The 24427-nt window shown below is 37.0% G+C and overlaps 1 protein-coding gene across 1 annotated transcript in view; it reads right to left on the bottom strand.

The window, feature by feature from the left end:
• Positions 1-14987: 14987 nt before the first annotated feature.
• LOC127974302 (aromatic-L-amino-acid decarboxylase) overlaps positions 14988-24427 on the bottom strand; it is a 34335-nt gene continuing 24895 nt past the window's right edge. Inside the window, exons 9-14 of the mRNA XM_052577482.1 lie at positions 23619-23686; positions 22276-22352; positions 17907-17926; positions 17334-17432; positions 16194-16295; positions 14988-15554 (exon numbers count right to left, since the gene is read on the bottom strand). Coding sequence (XP_052433442.1) covers positions 15369-15554; positions 16194-16295; positions 17334-17432; positions 17907-17926; positions 22276-22352; positions 23619-23686 — 552 coding nt within the window. The 3' untranslated portion in view covers positions 14988-15368. The remainder of the gene's footprint in view (positions 15555-16193; positions 16296-17333; positions 17433-17906; positions 17927-22275; positions 22353-23618; positions 23687-24427) is intronic.

The raw sequence follows: 24427 nt of genomic DNA, 5'->3' as shown, positions 1-24427 counted from the left end.
TATATTTCCACTGATAAAGAAATCAGCTTTGAATCATCACTTTGAATAAAATTCCAGCTTTTGAGCTAGATAATGTCTCTAAGCGCACGATAATTGTATTACACCATTTACACTCTACACTGGATGCTTACTGTTGAGTCTGCTGTAAAATTACCTCTCTGAATCTGTTTTATTATGACTATTATCACTTGATCACGCTCAGCAAAAGTAACATGATCTCACCCAGATCATCTGGGATCATCAATATTATTTTTATTTATTCTAAAGAAAAATGTCACATTTTTCAGCTGTCCTTTATTCACTTGTGTTCTATACAAAGCGCTGGACATCCTCGCCACCCTGACGCCTCACACATCTAGCCAAAGCTGGGAAGATGAATAATACCTTAACACTGACTGGAGATGAAGACAAACTGAATTAGATTGTTCTGTTCGTCATAGGGTGTGCTGAATACAAGTATATTTAGCTGCTGGAAGTGTGATTTGACACTCCATTAGCCACAAGAAGCCGGAAAGTCAGTTCTTCACAACTGGATTAGGATGGAGAAGGCAGGGAAAACAGGCATATTGAAGCATTTCTCACTATGCAATAACATAGTTTGCAGTCCTTGGTTTCATTGCCACGTACAAAGGCATTGCGCCTATAAATACTCTCGCTTGTCAATGGTGTTTAATATCAAAAACATGATCCACTGTGTTAATGATACAGATGATGCGTTTATTGTGTGGCTGTTTGTGAACTAATGACAAGAGCCAATTCACACATTTTCCAAAAAAGTGTTTAGTTTCAATAAAAAAAGGATAAACAATACAGTTCAAGTTGTTAACATTATATAATGTATTATGTGTCATGATCTAGAAATTATCAACTATATTTTCCCAAAATTGTGTAGGTTAATATTAATTTATAACTGATCATTGTTTTTTTCATGACCTTTTAGAAAACAATAACAACATTTTGATAGTTAATGTATAGTTAAAATGTATAATACATAACCAAGAGTAATAAGTGTTGTAATACGTGCTGTTATTTTGTGTAAAGGTTTTGTATTTATTACATATATAATTTACTTGGCATAAAAATATTGACACGCTATACGCTGCCGAAAGGAACATGGAGCCGAGGAGGTCGAAATAGTCTTTATTAATGCAACACAGGAGTAAATCCAACATGGAGAACAGGAGGAAGACACACGTATGGAACTGGTAGACCAGACAAAACTGAACAGAGAAATGTAAATTTAAAATTATACATGATTGGATATTATGATGTCATTTTTCATGCTTTTAACATGTTCACCATCTGAAAAATGAATGTTCATCATGCTCAGTGTATAACTCTCCATTCCTGTATGCAGTTTAATATACAATATGTATAATAAGCATGATAGTAGACAGAAGAAAGGAATTCCCCTAATTCTATTAATACTGTATATCATACAACCACTGAATAATCTAATAGCATTCGATTAAATTGAATTCTCAGTGAAACTCAAAACCGTCTTATCACATGAGCATTCATATTTAGATAGGGAATCAATGCAAAGTTTAAGTGTGAATAGATATGAACAAATATATCATCATAACATCCCTGAAGACTATAAATGAACTGTTATTCATATCCATAATATAATAAATGACCACAACTAGAATCTACACAATGATTATTCTTCAGTTAATTATTATCAAAGGCATTAATGCCTGCTATATCACTCAGCAATGATGGATTCCTATATGTATACTGTAAATAAAATATAAAGTTTTGTTGCTATATCTGTATCAGTTATTCAGTTTGCACAGCAGATACTTTCAGAATACATTAATGCTTCCATTAGACATCTTAAGAGAGGAGGCTGAGATGTGTGATTCCTCTAGAAGCAATTAGACGAGCAAGTTCTCCTTGGATTTACAACTGACAGACACTGACCCCAGAGAGAAATCGTGTCCTTTTTACATCCACAGTAGTAAATCAAATAGCACAAATTCAGGAAGGGGGAATAATGCCGACTAACTGTACACAAATCATTCCTCCCTTAGGTCTTAAGAATTATTATGTCATGTCTGTGGTGTACATCTTTAATACCCAGAATGCATTTCCTCAAACTCTTTAACAATTAAGGGCTGAAGGAGTCCAAGTCTGCTGGGACAGCGGTAGATTTGCTTAAGGCATTTAGTTGAGTGCCTAACAATATCCTGTAACATTCTTCAGATATAATGTGAGAGGAGCAGACACTTAAACAAACATGCCAATGAAACTTATTTTCCTCATTTATGCCAAATTGTCAGACACTATATCTATGAAGGAGTGACCAAAAGAATGATTTTCTGGCTTTGGGTGCCTTTTAAACAGACTTCCAATCTGCTATTGTGATTTCTGTATCCATACTTCAAATGTGACATCACAATTGGACACTTGTCCTTTTTTGTCTGGAATATGAATAGTTTCCTTCTTGAGGCCCTCAAAGTCATAAAGTAGGTTTCAATGTCATTTGCACAATTGAACATTTGTGTGTAATGTGTGTGATTCCCTATAATCATCTGCCAGGCAGTCTGTCTGGCCACCCAGCTTTGGAAAGTGTGGCACACAACTATCATTATACGTATTTGGTGTGTTTCATGGAAGATACTAATAATTCTATTCACTTACCAGTTCACCATATCTGTAACATATAAATTATATAATGTATTGTCCTCCAACCTAAAAAATTGAACTCTGACATCAATTACTCACACCCACATTGTTCTAAACCTGCAAAACAATGAGATTTTTTTTTTTTTTTTAAGATTTTCATATGTGCTTCACAGAAGAAAGTGATACAGGTTTTAAATAGACAGAATTTTATTTTTTCTGTGAAATATCCCAGTCATGCAGATCATCAGACGTGTTCTTAATGAGAGAAAATCAGCAAATATCAGTATGAATAAAAAAATAAATATCATATACACACTAACTGCATATATAACCAGATAAGTGTGAAAAAAATTCAAGGCCAGTGTAACATTTAGTGCCACTAGAATAAACTCATTAGTACTGTATCACGTCTATACATCCTCTAATATAACTGTAACTTGTATGGCCCATTAATCAAAGTGCAGCAGTTAAGTGTGCAATGAGATAGGCTTGTGGCAAAGTACATTAGCACATAATATTACAAGTGTTGTGATTTCTTCCCATTAGAACATTTATCTGTATCCTTACATTGTTACAACATCAGTTATTATACAGCTCAAACTTGAATGAATACAGAAATGTTGATATATATTATAGCACAATACATGCGGGATACTATGTTATGATCTCAAAACACTTTTACCACAGGTCATGATTCATAGCTAAGACATTTTGATGATTGCATCACATATCCAGCTTCATATTAATGGCTATTCTAATGTAGTAAACTTGCTTGATAGCTCACCTGGTACAGCATTCCACTTGCAATGTAGAGCACTTGAGTATGAGTCTTGTAATAAAGACTAGTAGATGCAATTTAAATGAGCATGGTTAGGTTATGGTTTTTATTTGATTTTGTTACCACTATTGGTTTAGTTTAAGATAGGGTTTAGTGTAGGTGGTATGTTATTTTAAAAACACAACAGAGCATTAACATTTTAGAACCACTCACTAGATATTTCAGTTTTGAGCATATGCATTTCACGAGTTCACGCTTAAATATGATTATGATTAGTGAAAATACCCAGCCCTTTCTTCCAGCCTACATGGGACATCCGGCACTTTTCAGCAAATGAAGGATATGCACTTATGGGGGAAAGGGAATGCAAGTGAGAAACCACCTCCAAGACTAATGTTTTTCCATTTCTCCTCTCTCAGAGCCGTGGACTGAGAAAACGCTATGCTTGCTACCCAAACTCACCACAGCCTCCGGAAACAATGGGGCTTTCTTTACACCACCTATGCACATTGGATTTTACACTGTTCAGTTTATAATAAAAGCCCCTCTAAGCAGGGCTGTGCACAATGGGGGTGGCCCGGTGGCTAAAGCCACCGCTCCTTTGGCCTCATCGGCTGAGGAACCCCTCTTACAACACCCCCCTCACCCTCAGCTGAGCTAAAAGCATTCTGTTAGCACTCCGCTAAAGATTCGCTGATTCCGCAAATTTGCTCTGTATTTTCCCACCGTCCTGCAGCATCACTCAAAACCTGTGTGCCTGAGTAAAGACCACAGTTCTCGGCTCTCATTCATTATCAGGTAGATGCATTACAATACACGCTTGATAGAAAAAGGGCGAAGGGAGGCTGCTAAAGGCAGTTCAACATTGTAAACATGAATTCAAAGCTCCAGCAAGCCAGCAGGTAAATCATCATATAGAATATTTAGTAGTTTGTCACACTTTAATTCTTGTAATTAAGTAGGCTATGGTCCACATTATAATCACTTGTCTTGATACAAGTAATCTATAACATATTTTATTAAAACCATATTAATAATAGGCCTTTAAATTGTTTAAAAATAATATAAATGTTCTAAATGAGTTGTTTATTGATATAAAATATAGATTTATGCTGTAAAATATTAAATAAATGTCTAATACTTATAGAAAAGAGTGGGGTAAGATTAGCAATTTTTTACATATGAGGTCCTCAAGATAAGGGAAAATAATGCAGAGATACAATTAAAGTATCTATCCTATCTAATACTACCCTCAATGAAAGTATTCACATCATTTTAAATGATCAGGATGTACCTATGAAAAAGGGTTCTAAAAAATAAAGCTTCTTATAAAAAAGTGTTCCCATGGTTCAGGGTTATTGGTAAGTTGACCCGAGTCGAGTCAGTTGGTAAAATGCTCCATATGAAATGACCATCTGACCAAATCTGATTCAAACCCATGTGAAATAAATAACGATATAAAAACTAATTTAATAATTTGCTCTTACAGACATTAACATTTCTTTTCATAAAATTAACAACATAAAACCAACCAACCGAAATTTCAATTTCAATATTTAATTGTTTAGATGTCTGGAACAATATGTTGAACACCAAAGTTGTAGCCTTCCAGACTAAACAGAGAGTTTGTTGGCCATTAGTGACAGGTGGAAAGATATATCTGATAATAATGTGAAACGCATTTTCTGATTCTTATCAGAGAAGGATTTGGTGCACTTGTACACTGTCCCTATCAAATAAACCACAAATAACACACATATGATAAACTAAACTAGTGATAGTAAAACATCAGTTCATAATTCAGAGATTTAACTTAAAGGGTTCATTCACCCAAAAATGAAAATTAGGCGTAAGAGCAAAGCTGACCTCTACACATATTTCACTTGGAACTGCTTCCTTTTACAACAGTGAGTGCAAGCTAGATTTAAGGGATTGCATTGAATATGGATATATTTCTAACAAAAAACACATCAAGTCGCTACAAGAGGGCTTTGTTCACCCCCAGAGCCGTGTGAGACACTTTTTTTTATGGAAAGGGGCTTTTTATTTCACTTCTTTTGGACTGAAGGAATGCAACACCCTCTGACTGCAACAGCTTGAAAGATCAAAGACTATCTTTTATATAACTCTGACTGGATTTGTCTGAAAGAAGAATGTCATACGCATAGGATGAGTAAAACGTAGCCTAATTTTCATTTTTGACAAGATGAGGCAGTAGCAGGCTCAGAGAGTGAAGAAGAGCCCATTCTTATCTGAAAACATATACAGTAAAGTCTGATATTATTACAGAGTGTGCTGTCTTCTCTTTTAATTGTATATTTGTAACAACTGGATCACTTGTATTAACAAGCACCCAACCCCTAGTGCCCCTTTTTAGGTTTGGGCCACTGCCCCTTAAAATGTCTGCTCGGCCCTGCCTCCAGGGAATCTCATTTTTGACCCTACCACACCCTGCAAAACAGCCCCCTTCTCCACCAAACTTTACAGTAATGTTCTCCTGATATCTGCCAAACCTAGATTCAGCCACCATCAGAGTCCAGTGGCAATGTGTTTCCCACCGCTCGATTGGCATTGTACTTGATATGAAGCTTGAATGCAGCTTGCAGGAAGCTTTATTTGTAATCAAATCAACAATATCGCTGTAGATGAAGTGACCCCAACTAAGCAAGCCAGAGGCGACAGCGGCAAGGAACCGAAACTCCATCGACGACAGAATGGAGAAAAAAATCTTGGGATAAACCAGGGTCAGTTGGGGTCCAGTTCTCCTCTGACCAGACAAAACCAGTAGTTCAATTCCAGGCTGCAGCAAAGTCAGATTGTGCAGAAGAATCATCTGTTTCCTGTGGTCTTGTCCTGGTGCTCCTCTGAGACAAGGTCTTTACAGGGGATCTGTATCTGGGCTCTAGTTGTCCTGGTCTCCGCTGTCTTTCAGGGCTGTATAGAGGTCCTTTATAGGTGCTGATCCACCATCTGGTCTGGATAGGTACTGGATCCGGGTTCCTGCAGTGACCCTCTGATCTGGATACAGACTGGATCTGGTGGCTACGGTGACCTCGGAATAAGAGAGAAACAGACAAATATTAACGTAGATGCCATTCTTCTAATGATGTAGCAAGTGCATCGGGTGTTATGGGAAGTGTTCCCGGTTCCGGTTTACCTAATTAATGCAGCCTAATAATCCTTTAACGGATTTGGATATTAAAAGCATATTAGTATGTTACGTGTAAGCCAGGTTCAAGCAGGAGTGTGTCTGCCTCCCGAACAATGTTAGGTAGGTTATTCCAGAGTTTAGGCGCCAAATAGGAAAAGTATCTGCCGCCCGCAGTTGATTTTGATATTCTAGGTATTATCAAATTGAGTTTTGAGAACGTAGCGGACGTAGAGGATTATAATGTAAAAGGAGCTCATTCAAATACTGAGGTGCTAAACCATTCAGGGCTTTATAAGTAATAAGCATTATTTTAAAATCTATACGATGTTTGATAGGGAGCCAGTGCAGTGTTGATAGGACCGGGCTAATTTGCATAAATGCATGGATTAACATTTCTGCATTTGACATTGAGAGCATAGGCCGTAATTTAGATATATTTTTGAGATGGAAAAATGCAGTTTTACAAATGCTAGTGCATGTGGTATCCTAAATAATTATCATAATTATAATTATTATCAGTTTATTCTTGTGTATATTTCATGTGAAGAAATATAGAAATAATAATAATAATAATATAGAAATAATTCCCTAAGAAACCCAAAATTACAGGATTAAATGACTACAGGCCTGTGGCTCTAACGTCTGTAGTCATGAAGTCATTTGAAAAACTGGTGCTGGGCCACCTGAAGGACATCACTGGGCCCTTGCTGGATCCTCTTCAGTTTGCCTACAGAGCAAACAGGTCTGTGGACGATGCAGTAAACATTGGACTGCATTATGTTCTGCAACACCTAGACAGACCGGGGACTTATGTGAGGATCCTGTTTGTGGACTTCAGCTCGGCCTTCAACACGATCATCCCAAACCTCCTCCTGCCCAAACTAAATCAGCTCTCCGTGCCCACCTCAGTCTGTCAGTGGATCAGTGGATCAGACAGGCAGCAGCTAGTGAGGCTGGGAAAATACACATCCAGCACCCGTACAATCAGCACCGGAGCTCCCCAGGGCTGCGTTCTCTCCCCACTGCTCTTCTCCCTGTACACTAATGATTGCACATCTAAGGACCTCTCTGTCAAGCTCCTGAAGTTTGCAGACGACACCACACTCATCGGCCTCATTCAGGACGGTGACGAGTCTGCTTACAGACAGGAGGTAAAAGAGCTGGCTGTCTGGTGCAGTCTCAACAACCTGGAGCTTAACACGCTCAAAACAGTGGAGATGATCGTGGACTTCAGGAGAAACCCCCCTGCACTCCCCCCACTCAACATCATGAACAGCCCTGTGACTGCAATGGAGTCATTCAGGTTCCTGGGCACCACTATCTCTCAGGACCTGAAGTGGGACATTCACATTGACTCCATTGTGAAAAAGGCCCAGCAGAGGTTGTACTTTCTCCGCCAGCTGAGGAAGTTTAACCTGCCACAGGAGCTGCTGAAACAGTTCTACTCCACCATCATTGAATCCATCCTCTGCACTTCAGTAACTGTCTGGTTCAGCTCAGCTTCTAAATCTGACCTCAGAAGACTACAGAGGGTAGTCCGGACTGCTGAGCGAATCATCGGTTCAACCCTCCCATCTATTCAAGAACTGTACTTATCCAGAGTGAGAAAAAGGGCTGTCAAAATCACTCTGGACCCCTCACATCCAGCACACTCCCTCTTTGAACTGTTGCCATCTGGTCGACGCTACAGAGCACTGAGCACTAGAACGACCAGACACAGGACCAGTTTCTTCCCTCAGGCAATCCATCTTATGAACAGCTTATAATAACGGCGGACACACTACACTTTATGGTAACACTTTAGAATAAGGTTCCATTAGTTAATGTTAGTTAATGTTTTAATTAACATGAACAAACAATGAATAATACATTTATTACTGTATTTATTCATCTTCGTTAATGTTAGTTAATGAAAATACAGTTATTCATTGTTAGTTCATGGTAATTCACAGTGCATTAACTAATGTTAACAAGCACAACTTTTGATTTAAATAATGCATTAGTAAATGTTGAAATTAACATGAACTAAGACTTATAAATGCTGTAGAAGGATTGTTCTTGCTTAGTTCATGTTAACGGAAGTAGTTAACTAACATTAACTAATGGAACCTTATTCTAAAGTGTTACCCACTTTATATTTATATACACACACACTTTATTTATCTAACACACATACTTAGTATACACTTAAATTTTGCACACAATATATATGTACATACATAACTTCATTTTGTAATATACTTGCCTACAATTGTCATTTGTATATTGTTATTCACTATCTACTTATTTGTATTTTTTATTCTTTTATTATGTGTTTTATGTTCTGTCGCTGTCATTCTGTTGTACTGCGGAGCTTCTGTCACGAAAACAAATTCCTCGTATGTGTACATACCTGGCAATAAAGCTCATTCTGATTCTGATTCTGATGTGAAATGATGCACAATTATCAATATCCATTTTCCTTGATTTAATTTATCTTTGATTTCTATAATTTCTTTCATATTATAAATGCTGTTTTTATCAAAATACATGTTACAACTATTTCGGGATTTTTCATAAGAGTTATCGTTCCGATTTAATATGTATATTATCAGCTGGAGATGGATGTGTGTGATTGGTTGAATGAAAAGGTGCGCGACACTGCGTGCGGGAGTTCTTGCGATATGCTTCATTCATGATAAAGCATCGGTGAAGAAACATCGCTTGAACGCTCATTCATTTAATATCATCCTTTACAGGTATAAAATGTACACAAGGCACACCATCATTGATGTAATCGTTTTGTAAGAAAGGCTGCTGTGATTACAGGGGCACTGGACTGCGGGTAAAACCAGTACTGATTACCAGAGCCCCAAAGGAAGAGAGGGCCCTTAAAAAATCTGGAATATATATTTCCAAGGGGAGGGGGTCCATTAGGACTGCCTATGCATAGGGCCCGGGATCTTGTGCAGCGCCCCTGCGTGATTAGCTCGCACGCTGGTTATTAGGACATGGAAGTAAAACATATGTACTGTTGTATGCATTTCATGTTATACTTTATTCATTATATATGTTTGTTATTCCTTATTCCTTCTGTTATGAGTTTATTTCATGCTTATTCACTGATAGTGTATGTATGATGCCCTGAGAAGACTATGTAGTCGAGTGGACCTATTTACATACCTGGCCTTGTGTCATAAATTGTGATTTGTGTAATTACAGTTACAGTAACAGTATCTAAGTCAATACTGTGTTGATACTATGCATTTGTGATTGTACTGTTGAAAAGTGTGAGACTATGCACTTGTGCAATTCACATCATTTGTATTCATTCATGATAAAGCATCGGTGAAGAAACATTGCTTGAATGCTCATTCATTTAATATCATCCTTTACAGGAATATTACACTAGAAACGTGGCTTTCTAAGGAAAGACTGCGATCAAATAGCACACCTAGGTTCTTAACAGATGACGAAGAATTGACAGAGCAACCATCAAGTCTTAGACAGTGTTCTAGGTTATTACATGCAGAGTTTTTAGGTCCTATAATTAACACCTCTGTTTTTTCAGAATTTAGCAGTAAGAAATTACTCGTCATCCAGTTTTTTATATCGACTCTGCATTCCATTAGTTTTTCAAATTGGTGTGTTTCACCGGGCCCAGAGAAATATAGAGCTGAGTATCATCAGCATAACAGTGAAAGCTAACACCATGTTTCCTGATGATATCTCCCAAGAGTAACATATAAAGCGTGAAGAGTAGCGGCCCTAGTACTGAGCCTTGAGGTACTCCATACTGCACTTGTGCTTGATATGATACATCTTCATTCACTGCTACAAACTGATGGCGGTCATATAAGTGCGATTTAAACCATGCTAATGCACTTCCATTAATGCCAACAAAGTGTTCAGGTCTATGCAAAAGAATGTTGTGGTCAGTTGTGTCAAACGCAGCACTAAGATCCAATAAAACTAATAGAGAGATACAACCACGATCAGATGATAAGAGCAGATCATTTGTAACTTTAAGGAGAGCATTCTCAGTACTATGATACGGTCTAAATCCTGACTGGAAATCCTCACATATACCATTTTTCTTTAAGAAAGAAAATAATTATGAGGATACAACCTTTTCTAGTATTTTGGACAGAAAAGGGAGATTCGAGATTGGTCTATAATAAACTAGTTCTTTGGGGTCAAGTTGTGTTTTTTTGATGAGAGGCTTAATAACAGCCAGTTTGAAGGTTTTGGGGACATATCCTAATGACAATGAGGAGTTAATAATAGTCAGAAGAGGATCTATGACTTCTGGAAGCACCTCTTTTAGGAGCTTAGATGGTATAGGGTTTAACATACATGTTGTTGGTTAAAAGACGTAAAAGATGTCATACATATATTTGACTTTTATCTTTTTTGGTTATTTATTTAATTATTTATTTGAGTTTGCCAACCCATGTTGAATGCTTTGGACTATGAACAATTATTAACATTCTTGATTTTTTTATTCTTAAAATGATACTTAAATGCAAAAGATGCAATTTTACATGAGAACATTTCCCAACAAACTTCTCTGTCAACTGAAAAGTATGCAATCTACAACACCACTGTTTTACATTATGATGCCCCTTTATGAAATTGAATGCATTTAGAGTAAATCACCTGAATGATATCAAATTAAACATGAATTATTATGATGACAAGAGTATTTCATGTCAACATGTTTTTACAGCATCTGTGATTTAATAACAGAATACCATAAACAGCAGAGATCACCAGTACTGTGTGACAGCTCTCCATACAGCACTTACAAGTCAATCAACACTTGAGATAAACACACAATATATGCGCACATAATAGAACAACTGTGTGAGTGGCGGACACGCTAACACACCGAACAACATGCATACACAGAAATAAAGCAACCATGCAACCAGTAGATGGATGGATGGATATTTTTACTTCAGTTTGTTTTTGTTGTGTGCCCTAATTCAGTTTTATTATTAGTCTATTTCTTAGTAAGCTATTTATTAGTAAGCTCTGTCATTGAACTTTAGCTCTTAATTCCATTCTGTCAGATTTCATTGTGTCTCCACCTCCTTTTACTTCTTAATTTCCTTACTGTTAGTTTCCATTCTATTTTTTCTTCTTGTAAATAAGGCAACATATGTCTCATGAATAATCAAGTGACCGTGCGGCCATAGAGGAGCACTGTAGCACCTGAAAATGTCACATTTAAATGAACAGCTGAGTTTTTCTGTTTATACAAACAAACTAATAAAGCAAGTTATCTTATGTTTGAATGAGTATCTGTTAAATAAGTGCCACCTCCTACAGTATTTCATCCTCTACTTGTTTTGTAATAGAGGTCACAATAAGCTGTTGTACAGTACTTAGACCCCAAAACCAATTATCTGAATTCATGTAAATAAATATCTGTATATGGAGATATGATTAGAATGGATCATTATAATCCAGATGCAACAGTTGTGCACTGTTCTGTGTGCATCTGTTATGTTTCCAACCAGAGGACATAGTGTGTAATCACATTACATAATTTACTGTACATGCATCTGTCGTGGGCTATCCTAAGGATTCATGAAGATAACATTAACATTTTTGAAACCTTATCTTGCCAATGCTATATTATTTCATAAGCATTAAGAATCAACCCTTTATACCTCAACAAGATAACATGCAGTTGTGAGTTTGTGGATTTTGGGCTTTTTTATGTTTATTTTATTTAGTCATTTGAGCCTGACAGCTTCCAGTATGATGTTGCTCTGTTTGAAATAACATACGGTACATAATTCTTAAATTTGTGCTTCGCATTATTGTGGGAAACCCATTCACTGTGTATTATATTTGATTTTCTAACACGTTTCTATAATATTTCCCCACTGCTCCTCCAGGACAATCAACTGCAGCAAGAAAGTCACAATGATTTTGAAGCCATACTGCCATCTGCTGGGTTTAAATAGACACTGCAACAAAACAAACGCATCAATTCCAGACTACTTTTGAGTTTTTTCTTTATTTATAAGTATAGTTGGGAGAGAAATTAAGTGAACTATTTTCAATTTCCTGGTTTTCTGCTTAAATTGGTCATGAAATCTGGGTCATGTGATCTGATCTTTACCAAGTCACAAATATCAACAAACACTTTATTTCACAATATAAAGATTATAAAACACAAACAAACATGATCTTTCATGCCTTTACTGAACACAGCCATTAAACTTACAACGTGATAGTGGGAAAAGTAAGTGCATTAATAGCTTATTATCATACTGCATCACCCAGTTTCTTCTGAGCTTCAGTTTGCAGACCACCTTGAGATTTTCCTGTAGTATATCCTGATAAATTTGAAATTAATTTTCCCCTCCACAATAGCAAGTGGCATGTCCAGAGGGAGCAAATCATGACGCTCCCTCCACCATGTTGGTATGCTGTTTTCTTTTTATGCCATAAAGAGCGCTGCATGTTCTTCCCAAACAATTCTATTTGTCCACAAGACATTTTCCCAGTAGTGATGTGGAGTGTCGAGGTGGTCGTTGGCAAACTTTAGGCATGCTGCAATGTTTTGTTTGGAGAGCAGTGGCTTTCTTTGTGGTGTTCTTTCATGGATACCATGCCTGTTCAATGTTTTGTGTGTGGTTTTCTCATGAACAAAGATGTTAATTAACTTGAATGAATCCTACAAGTCTTTAGCTTTTACTCTAAATTTCTTTTTCACCTCATTCTGTCATAATTCTGTGTTGTGCCATGGGTGTCCACTTCTATGGAAAGTAGCAACAGTGCCATATTGTCTTTATAGTTAGACAGTTTGTCTATGTGAGGACTGATAAATATATAAAGTCTTTAAAATTACTCTCTAACCTTTCAACAACACGCATATCACCAACTCTTGGTTGTATTGGGTATTTATATAAGTCAGCTTTACTCTAAAATACACCGTTATTCTTGTTTCATTGATTGGACTCCTGTTTGCTAACATCTGACTGCAGTAGTCCTTTAGTTACACCAGAAGCCTAGTGTTTCACCTTTTCCAGCAACACTTTGTATGTTTAATGAGTGTGCTCAATAAAGACTAGCAAGATGATGATTGTTTGTTTCATCAACTTATATTAAAGACTAAATATTGTGTTTTTGTTACTTTTATGAAAATTATATCCAATTTCATGACTAATTTATGCAGAAAACCAGAAAATTTAAAATATTGCACTTACTTTATCTTTCAACTGTGTATATATATATAAAGTTCTGGCATGAAGTAGATAGATCCAACTCAATATGACATAATGAGATCATCATCATATGGCACATCTGATTGGTTCTCTCTTGTATCAGTAGCCAATGAGCTCAGTGATCAACATTCAAATACTTGGCAGTGTTTGCTTTAGCAGTAGCAGCACACTTCAGAAGCCCTCCACCTTCCCCAGCTCCACATATAGATCTGCTACGGGGTGATCATGTATGCTATGGGCATTATTCATACTGTAGATGTTATATGTCTAGCAGCAATATTCCTTAAATGCTCACAGCAACATGTTGAGGAAGTATTGACAGTAGCAAGTCTCAGTGCTGCATCTATATATACTTTGTACTTACCTTTTACTAGATATCATTTTACATACTATTTAGATATCATGTACATACTATTTACTTATTATAGTAATTACAATAACTATGTAATAAAAAAAAAAAACTAACCCTGAGCCTACCCCTTAACCTAACCCTACCCCATGTAGCTACCTTGCGTTACCAGAACTTTCTTAGATAAATACACTATAAGTACACTATAAGTACATGTAAAATAAAGTGCAAAATTAACAGTAGTGTCCCTAAATACATTTATTAGGCATAAATGTTTACATCAAAAATGTTATACATACACCACTTAATACTACTAATTAATATTTTTTATGTTTTTAAGAACAATAAATATCTTTATCACTAGTTAAATTTTTTTATTTGTCTCATTATTTATGCATATACATTCAGAAAAAACATGAACAGGATCACAAAACTAGAAAAGTACAATATGGATAAACTAAAATGTGCATTATTAAACATTTACAGCTATATAATGTAAACTATTTATAAATTATTTATTGTATAAATATATAATTACAATATAGGGACTACAATGCACAAACTATTAATTAACAATCAATTTAAACTATAAACTAATATTTTACAAATTAATTATAAGTACTCTTTCACTGTATACTTATAAAGTATATTTTAGCAATTATAAATAGTATAGCATAATGCATTTTAGGTTACTGTGGAAGAAATACAGCAGACTGGTAGGCACACAGATACTGCAGGTGCTGTTTTTCAGCTGAAAAATTATATACCTGGATTGTAAAATATTGTGGATATGCATAGTGAATTAACAAACGGTAATCTTGCAACACACTATAATATACAATTCACATGCAACAGTTTGGGAGAAATGCACTTTATTTTCAGTGTTAATACATACACACACTACTGTTTTATCTTTTTTAACTATTTGGTCACAACAGCTGTCAAAGAATGTCGGTGAGGTATCTCATCACAGCAGCTGAGCTCAGTCGAGCACAAAGCTTTTAGAAAAGAGGAATTAGGCTCAATATTTGATTTTGCATTATGAAGCTGCAGCACGAGTGAACAAAGCTATAGTGAAATAAGTAAAAGACAATACATACATACATTTTGACAATAAACAGTAGAAAGAATCACAGCAGTAGAGTGAAAGTAAGGCCGAGTTGATAGCAGACGTAATACAGATCACCCATTTGTTTTAACACGTGATGCCCTCCACAGTAGTCAGTGGGGCAGATCCTATAGAAGCTCTGATGCCAGGTGGCTGATGTGGCTCCAGGCCTCCTGAACATGCCGTGACTCAGTAGTACGAGCGCACACGGCAAACCGCAGAACAAACTTGCCTGCCAGTTGGCACGGTACCAGATGGATCTTACGTACGCTGTTGATCCTCTTCAACAGAGTTTCATTTAATTCATTGGAGCCCTGCAGGGTTTAACACACAGCTCAGTAAGGATATCTTTATTTTATTTTTTATTTATTTTGTAACTGCTCACTGATCTAAAAAAATGTGCTAACAAAGATACTTGACACAAGCAAGACCAATGTACTGAGCACTGCTTTGTAATTAACTGACTCTTTGGACCGTGAGTTTAAGTAAATTCATCAGCATAATATTAGGGTTATGTATACAAATAGGTTGCATATATAATATACATTAGGATTAGTATTGCTAATTAAAATAAAGTAAAACAAACATTTTTTTAAAAGAATAATTATTATACTTTTTTTCAGTTGTGGTACGGAAATAACTAAAATTAAATATATTTATTTAAATATATTTTTTAATACTTTTCCCCCCTAAATTTAATAAAATAATTGGTCAGTTTTCTTCTAAAAAATTATAATAAATAAATAAAAATGTGGTATCAGAGTTTTGTTATGATTTTTTGTTTTTTCCACTTCATGTTGCTGTTGTAAATACTATAACAACAGTGCTGCTCTCTTTGCATGTTAGTGGAAATTAAAATAAATCATACTGCAATTTTCCATAGTTAACAACCTCTCAGAGTCCATTATAACCACAGGAAGACATGTTTTGTTTCTGTAGAGTTTTTCTCTGACCTTGAGTCTAAAGCAGACGAGGCCCAGCACAACATCAGCTGAGATCTCAAAGCGTTTATCGGCTCTCACCAAAGACTCAAACTCTTTGGCCAGTCCTACTTGCTGAAACAAGATGAACAACACATTTTAGACACAAAATCATGTGGCTAATTTGTGTGAAAGTGACAATGATTTATGTAAAAAACTTATAAATAAATAAAAGTTTGTTGTATGTCTTTGTTGAATATGCTCATATTGTGTTGAACAGCATGCAAACAAAAATAAAATAAAATAAAATCTTAAATGTTTGGAACAACCTGAGCTGTAAATAATAAATAATAGGTGGTTACAACAGCTTTCATCTCTGGGTGAAATACTTCAAGAATACCAGCAGAGGGTAGCCTGTAGATTAAAATAAGCAACCAAAATACCAGAGCAGAGAATGTTCAGGTGCTAATAATGTAGAATTAATTGTCCTAAATAGATTAAGTTTTTCAGTAATCATTTTTTCAATGCTGATTGCTGGAATCAAATCTGAACACACAATTTCCTCATTCTCAATTATTCCTTATGGCTACTGTCCAGCAGTTGAGAGCTGACCATTAAACCTGAGTCATTCACAATTACTGAAATACTGAATGAAGAAAAAAAAAGTACAAATAGGGGATATTATGTTTTTTTGATAGATGTTCTAAATAAACTATTTTATCAGTAATCATTTTTTTTTTCAATGCTGATTACTGGAATCAACATTGAGCACACAATTTTCTAATTTTCAGACCACTATCCCTTATGGCCACTATCCGGTCAGCATTTGAGAGCAGACCATTAAATCTGAGTCATTCAGAATTACTGAAAAATGAATGAAGAAAAGAGAAGTACTGTACAAATGGGGGAAGAAAATTGTTATTCAATGGACAGACATCTTTTACTAAACTGAAACTAATAAGAACATACAAAGAGTTTAAAAATAGGTCCTGTATGCTCTGTATTTTCCCACAAACATAGAATCTGCCGAAGAATATGTCCAGAACATATAATGAAGATGAAGGTTGGGGGGAGGGGGATGCTCATTTGCGTCATTCCAAATCGACTGTGAAGCCAAATAAGATGCGATTGGCAAGGCTAACTTGATTGACAGCATGGATTAAAGGCAGTTACCTTGCGGATGTGGGCTTGGAGACCTTTGAGTCCGTACATGCGGAACACAAACCACAGCTTGAGAGAGCGGAACCTACGACCCAATGGGATCTGCCAGTGCTGAAGGGAGATGAGATGAGATAAGACATGAACTGTGCTCACATAAATACACAAACCACTGCACATACACTTTTGATTATACGAAATACAAAAGGTCACTGGCTCCTTTTCTCAACACCTATACAGACTTAAATATAGATTAAAATACTTGTTTCTTCCTATACAAAGAACAATTGAGCACACAGAGACATATATGGTAACTGATAAATATATATGAAGTTATATGGTTACTGTAATAGATTGGTGTTTCTCAGACATGCTAATAAACAAATAAAATGCATGTTTCACAGACATGCAAATAAAATGAACCTCTGATAATCACCAAGTCACCTATGTAATATTATTATCAGAACAAGAAAAATTATTCATTCAGATAATAACCTAATATAGAGTAACAGAAGTCTTCAGCTGGCTAAACAAACATTATCTCAGAAATGCACACCTGCACACACATATTGCATGCAATATACTTACTCTATAATCGGTGACAAGTCCTATGAATATAGAAAAGAAAATCAACATTTAGTGATAACACCCTTAACAGCAAGCTCAGATGTAAATAATACCATGAGACAAGTACACAGCACACAAATTATTCTTTACATAACAAGCAATAAAAAGAACATCATTCTTTTTTTCCATCTGGCCAAGCCTGTTGGTAATTTAATCAGGAAGTTGCTTATGATGGAAATGGCTTTAAGGTGTGTATGCATATATGCACGTGTGTGTGTGTGTGTGTGTGTGTGTGTTTTGTGTTCTGGGTTTAGAGACTCTTTTGTTTTGCTGTCTGCAAAATTACAATCGTATGCACAGCTGCACACTGCCCACAGACACATTACCACAGGAACTGTCTTTGTTTAGCCATATTTAAATGCCCAACAAGCAACAGCCAGCTCATTGGTGGACGTGTGAGAAAACAACAGACATGAGAGATCAAATTACTGATACTGCATTAGATACTAAAAAGTGGCATATGCAAACAAATCATGATAGACTCTTTCTAGACATTTTACAATTACTTGTACCCATGGTATAACAGCTGCATTGAATGCTTTGAAAATGCCCCCGGCAAGACCCCATACTGAAACGTGTGAAATCAGTCCAATAGAGAAGTGAGACATGAGAATGAGAATGCGCAACCAGAAAGCATAAAGACCCAACCGGCGAACACACATATTAGCTTCTGCTCTTCAGCAAGCACGTCCGTGTATGTGTGTCTGTGTATGCAAAAAACACTCAGTCAGGAATTACTTGGTATAAAAAGTGGGAATTCAAATGTATAGTATAAATTCAAGTATAAAGCAAAATCTAATGTAGTGAGCATAAGGCATTTCAAGTTGTGTTTTCCTCCCTAGCCACGCTATCCCTCGAGTGGGGATACACATGATTTGTGCATTGTCTGTTTTGGGGGCTACCTGCCATGACTGTGTCCTTCTCACTCTCCATGTGCTCCGCTCCTGCCTGATCATCTTTGAAAGTGGCCAGGTTCGCAATCCTGATGTGTTTGGCCCTGCCATTGTTTTCATGGGGATCACAAGTGGATTTAGCGGAGGGATCTGAGATGGGCTCATACTTATCTCTGTCCTCACCCGCTAGATCCACGGCTTCCTCTCAGGGATCAGAAGCCCGCCCTGTGGTTTCTTCCCCTCAGAGAGAGAGCCAGACATTTCATCTATCTTCCTCAGAAGAGGTTTATGTGATGAGCATCGACACAGAGGAGACTGCGTACTCACCACCGCAGTCCCTCACATATGAGGAGCTAGTGGAGGTTGTGACTCGCGCTGTAGCCAAGCTCAACATTGATTCGCCGGCTGAGAAACAGGACACTTGTCCCAAAAGCAAACTTGAAGAGCATTTCCTTAGAGCTAGAACACAACCTTCACGGCCTTCCATTTTCCCCGATCTCCATGCCTAGGTGTTGAGATCATGGGAGAAGCTGTACTCAGCTTGACTCTTCAGCCCAAAAGTCACCAACAGTCACTAACTAATCAAACATTGTGGGGCTGAATGAAAGGGCGGTGGAGCAGACACTCACAAGCTATCTCTTACCATCCGCAGCTTCATCCCTGAAGGCCCCGAAGCTTCCCACCAGGCCAGTAAAACTGACATCCAGCTTGATTGTGAAAGCTTATACAGCAACACGTCAGGCTGGTACATGTCTGCACAATATGGCGGTGCTGCAGGCATACCAGGCCAACCTGTTAAAAGACCTGGATGATAAGTATGAAGAAGAGTCTGACGTTGGGACACAGACCTGTCGCTTCGGGCCACCAGAGAAATGAACAGAGCCATGGCAGCTCTTATGGCTACAGAGCGATGCCTGTGGTTGAACCTATCCGATTAAAAAGACGTGTACAGATCCTTCCTGCCTCACTATCGCCTTCTGGCCACTTCAGCGGCGCAGTAGACACTGTAGTAGAGTGGGTTCAGGAGGCGAATAAGCAGGTGGAGTGGGAGCAGTCCCAGCCATCCAGCTCCTCATATTGCCAGACACGAAACAAGAACGTCGCAATTTGAAACCTCATGCAGTAAGACCAGGGGACGGGGCAGCACTCGAAGCAGAAAACAGATCTGCGGACCGTCATTATGTCTAAGAGGACCTCGGCCAAGCAGGCCTGACTATACCATGGTCAAGGCACTGAGGGCAGCCCACCCTGGGGAGGAGAGGTACACACCTCAGTATACAGTGCCCAATACAGGACAGGGCACAATGAGCTTAGATGAGCATATTTCCCAGCTGCCACCCATCGACGGTACACCACGGGAAAACTCGTCTCCTCAGATGAGGGCACTAGAACAGTCAGGTAGATCGTTCCCTGCAAACCATCCACATCAGGGCACCAATGTGGCTCCTCTAGTGACACCAGAGGCCAGTCACGAGAGAATGTTTCCCTTAGCAGACCTTATGACAGCATGGAAACCTCTGCCAAATGTCTCACAATGGGTCCTGCACACTGTAGAGGGAGGTTAAAGAATCCAGTTAGGTTCTCATCCGCCTCGCTTCAACAGTGTTATTCTTACATTAGTGAGCCAGGAACAGGTTCTGGTATTGGAACAAGAGGTAGAAACTCTCTTGAGGAAGAAGTCCATAGATCTGCACCTATTGAGCAGCGTTATCAAATGATTTCAGTACAAGAAGCTTACAATCAAACAGATTGTGTTTCAAAGCAGGTCTGAGGACTGGTTGGTCATCATAGATCCCAAGGACACATACTTCCATGAATCCATCCTTCCTCAACACGGAAAGTTCCTGAGGTTTGCTTTCGGGGGCGAAGCATACCAGTATAGGGCTCTTCCATTCGGACTGTCACTCTCACCCCACACTTTTTCATGAAGTGTGTGGATGCCCTGGAGTCACAACAGAGCCAGGGCAGCATCCACACACTTCATGAAAAAATACTGATGGATAATCGACAATTGATTGTTTTTAGCTCAGACAAAGCAGATGGCAGCTCGTCATCGAGATGTGGTCTTCGTCCATATGAAAGAGCTGGGGTTACAGCTAAACGTCAAGAAACGTATGCTTTCTCCTCTACAGAGAATTACTTATCTGTGCATAGTGTGGTATTCTACAACGATTCAGCCACAGTTGTCTCCTGCTCGTATTGAAGTGATTCTTCCATGTATCCATCCTTCCTCAACACGGAAAGTTCCTGAGGTTTGCTTTCATGGGTGAAGCATACCAGTATAGGGTTCTTCCATTCGGACTGTCACTCTCACCCCACACTTTTTCCGTTGTGACTCCAGGGCATCCACATACTTATGGATATAATCAACAATTGATTGTTTTTAGCTCAGTCAAAGCAGATGGCAGCTTGTCATCGAGATGTGGTCCTCATCCATATGAAAGAACTTGGGTTACAGCTAAACGTCAAGAAAAGTATGCTTTCTCCTCTACAGAGAACCACTTATCTGGGCATAGTGTGGTATTCGACAACGATTCAGGCACAGTTGTCTCCTGCTTGTATTGAAGTGATTCTCACAGCTGTGAGTAGAGTGAGAGAAGGCAAGTCACTCACTGTCAAACAGTGTCAGAGATAGTTGGGTCTGATGGCAGCTGCATCCATTGTGATACCTTTTGACCTGCTGTACATGAGACCCTTATAGTGGTGGCTCAGAACAAAGGATTTTCCCTGAGGGGGAACCTGCTTTGCATGATCAAAGTCACGCAGCGATGCTTACGTGTCTTAGACATGTGGAAGAAATCTTGGTTCCTGTCTCAAGACCTGTTACTGGGGCTCCTTGCCATCGTGTAACGCTAACGATGGATGGTCATGAGTGGCCGCTTCACGCAAGGTCTGTGGGAAGGCAGTCATCTATCTATCTATCTTAAAATAAAAGTCACTTGGTTTAATAATGGAATTGCTAATGTTTATACATTTTTAAGTGTGTCTTTGGTGTCCAAATATTTTTTTTAGGGACAGTGTATTTTATTTAAATAACTTCCAGTATGTTTGTAAAATATTGTATTGTTGCCAAAATGCCACACAAATGCACAATACAGTCAAAATACTCTTAAATCAACTGTCAGTGTAGCAGGTTAGAAAGCTGTTGTTTACTAGCAGCAAGCAGAGGCTTACAGAAGACAGCAGACCACTAAGGTGAATAATCTGAATAATCTGAGCCTTCAATGTGACATTAAGTGGATGTCAGCACAAAACGTCATGTCTCATTAATGAGGATCATGGTCATCCTCTGTACACATCTAACTGAAGTCCTTTATTGAGTTTATTATTGTTTATTCTTTGCAATAATGACTGACTGTTTCCAGTGCTAAACTAACAGAAATATGTGAGAGCAAAATAAAATAAGAAATAAGCAGTGCAAAGTGCTGATTGGTTACCTGACTCTTGGTGATCATGCTTCAGATAAAGCGGCTCCATTTTAAATGCCCCAATGATGTCTGATCTTTTCTTCACCCTGCACAGAAACATTTATATTCATCACAGTGTAAGAGACAACAGTCATGTGACATTATTGTGCATAAAGCATATATCATTATTATTTGAATTTTCAGTAATAGCTAAGTAATATGGTATTAAACAAAAAGTAACATACAACTCAAATGTATGCATATGCTTCATCTGGATTTTAAACAAAGTTAGCACAACATACCGTTCAATAAGAGACAATAATAAAAAAAAAAGATTTATTATTTTACGATTTTCATGCATCGGTTTTTCAGTTATGATTGTGATTTATTTATTTATCTATCTATCTATCTTCTACCATCATTAAAAAGTATCAGTTTGGTTCACAAACTAAAAATGTAAAATGATACACACAAACAGGAAGTGTTATAAAAGTTTAATCAAAGCTGTTGTTTGCAGATAATGCTGTTGATACAATCACATTTTGCTACACGAATGAACCTTTTATATATGCAGCACATTTATATGAAGTATTATATGTATGTATCCATTTTATGTATTTACAATTCCTAATGCACTTATGGTCAATGGCAAGTTAGTTCTTAGAAAAGGATTTGAAACATTTGAAACAACAGGATTTTAAAACATTTGTTTTAAGGTTCACTTTATTGCCATTTAGTCAAGGCAGGTTTAAGGTGGGGTTTCAAGATTTGCAGACACCGCTGAGTTTAATTATTTTCTTTCTAATGTGATGAAGTGACATTCACATCACACAGTACATTTTTAAAATGTGTCTTAAGTGTTGAAATAACTTTGGGGCCACTGTATACACTAACATTGAAAAGCTGGTTTTGTAATTTTGTGATATATCATTACAATTCATTCTAAATCATTCTTATCTGCTGATCTGCTCAAGAAAAAAAAAAGATGAAAACAGCTGTGGTCCTTAATATATTTGATAACCATGATTATTCTAAGATGAATTAAAAATTCAAAAGAAGAATTTATTTAAAATAGAAATATTTTGCAATATTAAAAATGGCTATATTTTTGATTTAGCTAACTGCATAACTGCTGTATAAATGCTTTGTATTTGCTGTATATTATCATGGTAAATTTGTATACACTCTTGTCTTGTATTTTCTCTCTATATAACCATGAATATTTTTGTTTGCCTGGTGCTGACATAAAGAGCAGCTGGGACGGTTTCCTCTGTTGACTGACAAAGCCAACCAATAGCATGTTGAGAAACAGTAGAATGGCCCAGATAATAAATGAAACATGCTTTTTACTGATAGAGCCACTAAACACTTACCACATTGCTGAACAGTCAAAGTTGACCAGGAGCCATTTATGAGGATTGAAATTGAAAGAGTCTGCAAACTAAAAGAAAAGAAGATTTTAATGTGATTTGTTGTGAATAGATTGTGTCTAACGTACTCTTGAGAAAAGGGACAAAACATCACTTACTTAAATTTGCAACCTATCTATAATCAGAGAAGCTCTGGTGAGTCTTATAAATATATAGTTTTAGATATTTATCTAAATGTAATTCAAATTGTGAATTATAAAATAATTTAGATCATTTTAAATAGTATCTAGCAACACAAACAACAGAGGTGCTAATGCAGTTAATAAAGCTGTAGTCCCAATTCTTTATTTTTATTTATTTATTTTTCTTAAGTGATTGCTAGATCTGTCAATATTTATAATGAAACTGATATTTACTATGAACGTATTAATAATGATTAACTAACTTATTATTAACTAATAATAAACTAGTATTTATGAGGAACATTTCCACTAATTCTCTACTATAGGAGAGGAAGAATCGTAAACTCAATCATCTAAATTAACAACATGTATGTTAGACCCTATTCCATCTAAGCTCCTAAAACAGGTGTTTCCAGAAGTCGTAGATCCTCTTCTGACTATTATTAATTCCTCATTGTCATTAGGATATGTCCCTAAAATCTTCAAACTGGCTGTTATTAAGCCTCTCATCAAAAAACCACAACTAGACCCCAAAGAACTAGTTAATTATAGACCGATCTCGAATCTCCCTTTTCTGTCCAAGATAGTAAAAAAAGTAGTATCCTCACAATTATATTACTTAGAGAAAAT

This window comes from Carassius gibelio, chromosome B16, assembly GCF_023724105.1.
Source record: "Carassius gibelio isolate Cgi1373 ecotype wild population from Czech Republic chromosome B16, carGib1.2-hapl.c, whole genome shotgun sequence".
In the NCBI taxonomy this organism is placed as follows: Eukaryota; Metazoa; Chordata; class Actinopteri; order Cypriniformes; family Cyprinidae; genus Carassius; species Carassius gibelio.
The sequence above is the reverse complement of the archived record's forward strand: the minus strand, read 5'-3'. Positions and strand labels throughout refer to the sequence as shown.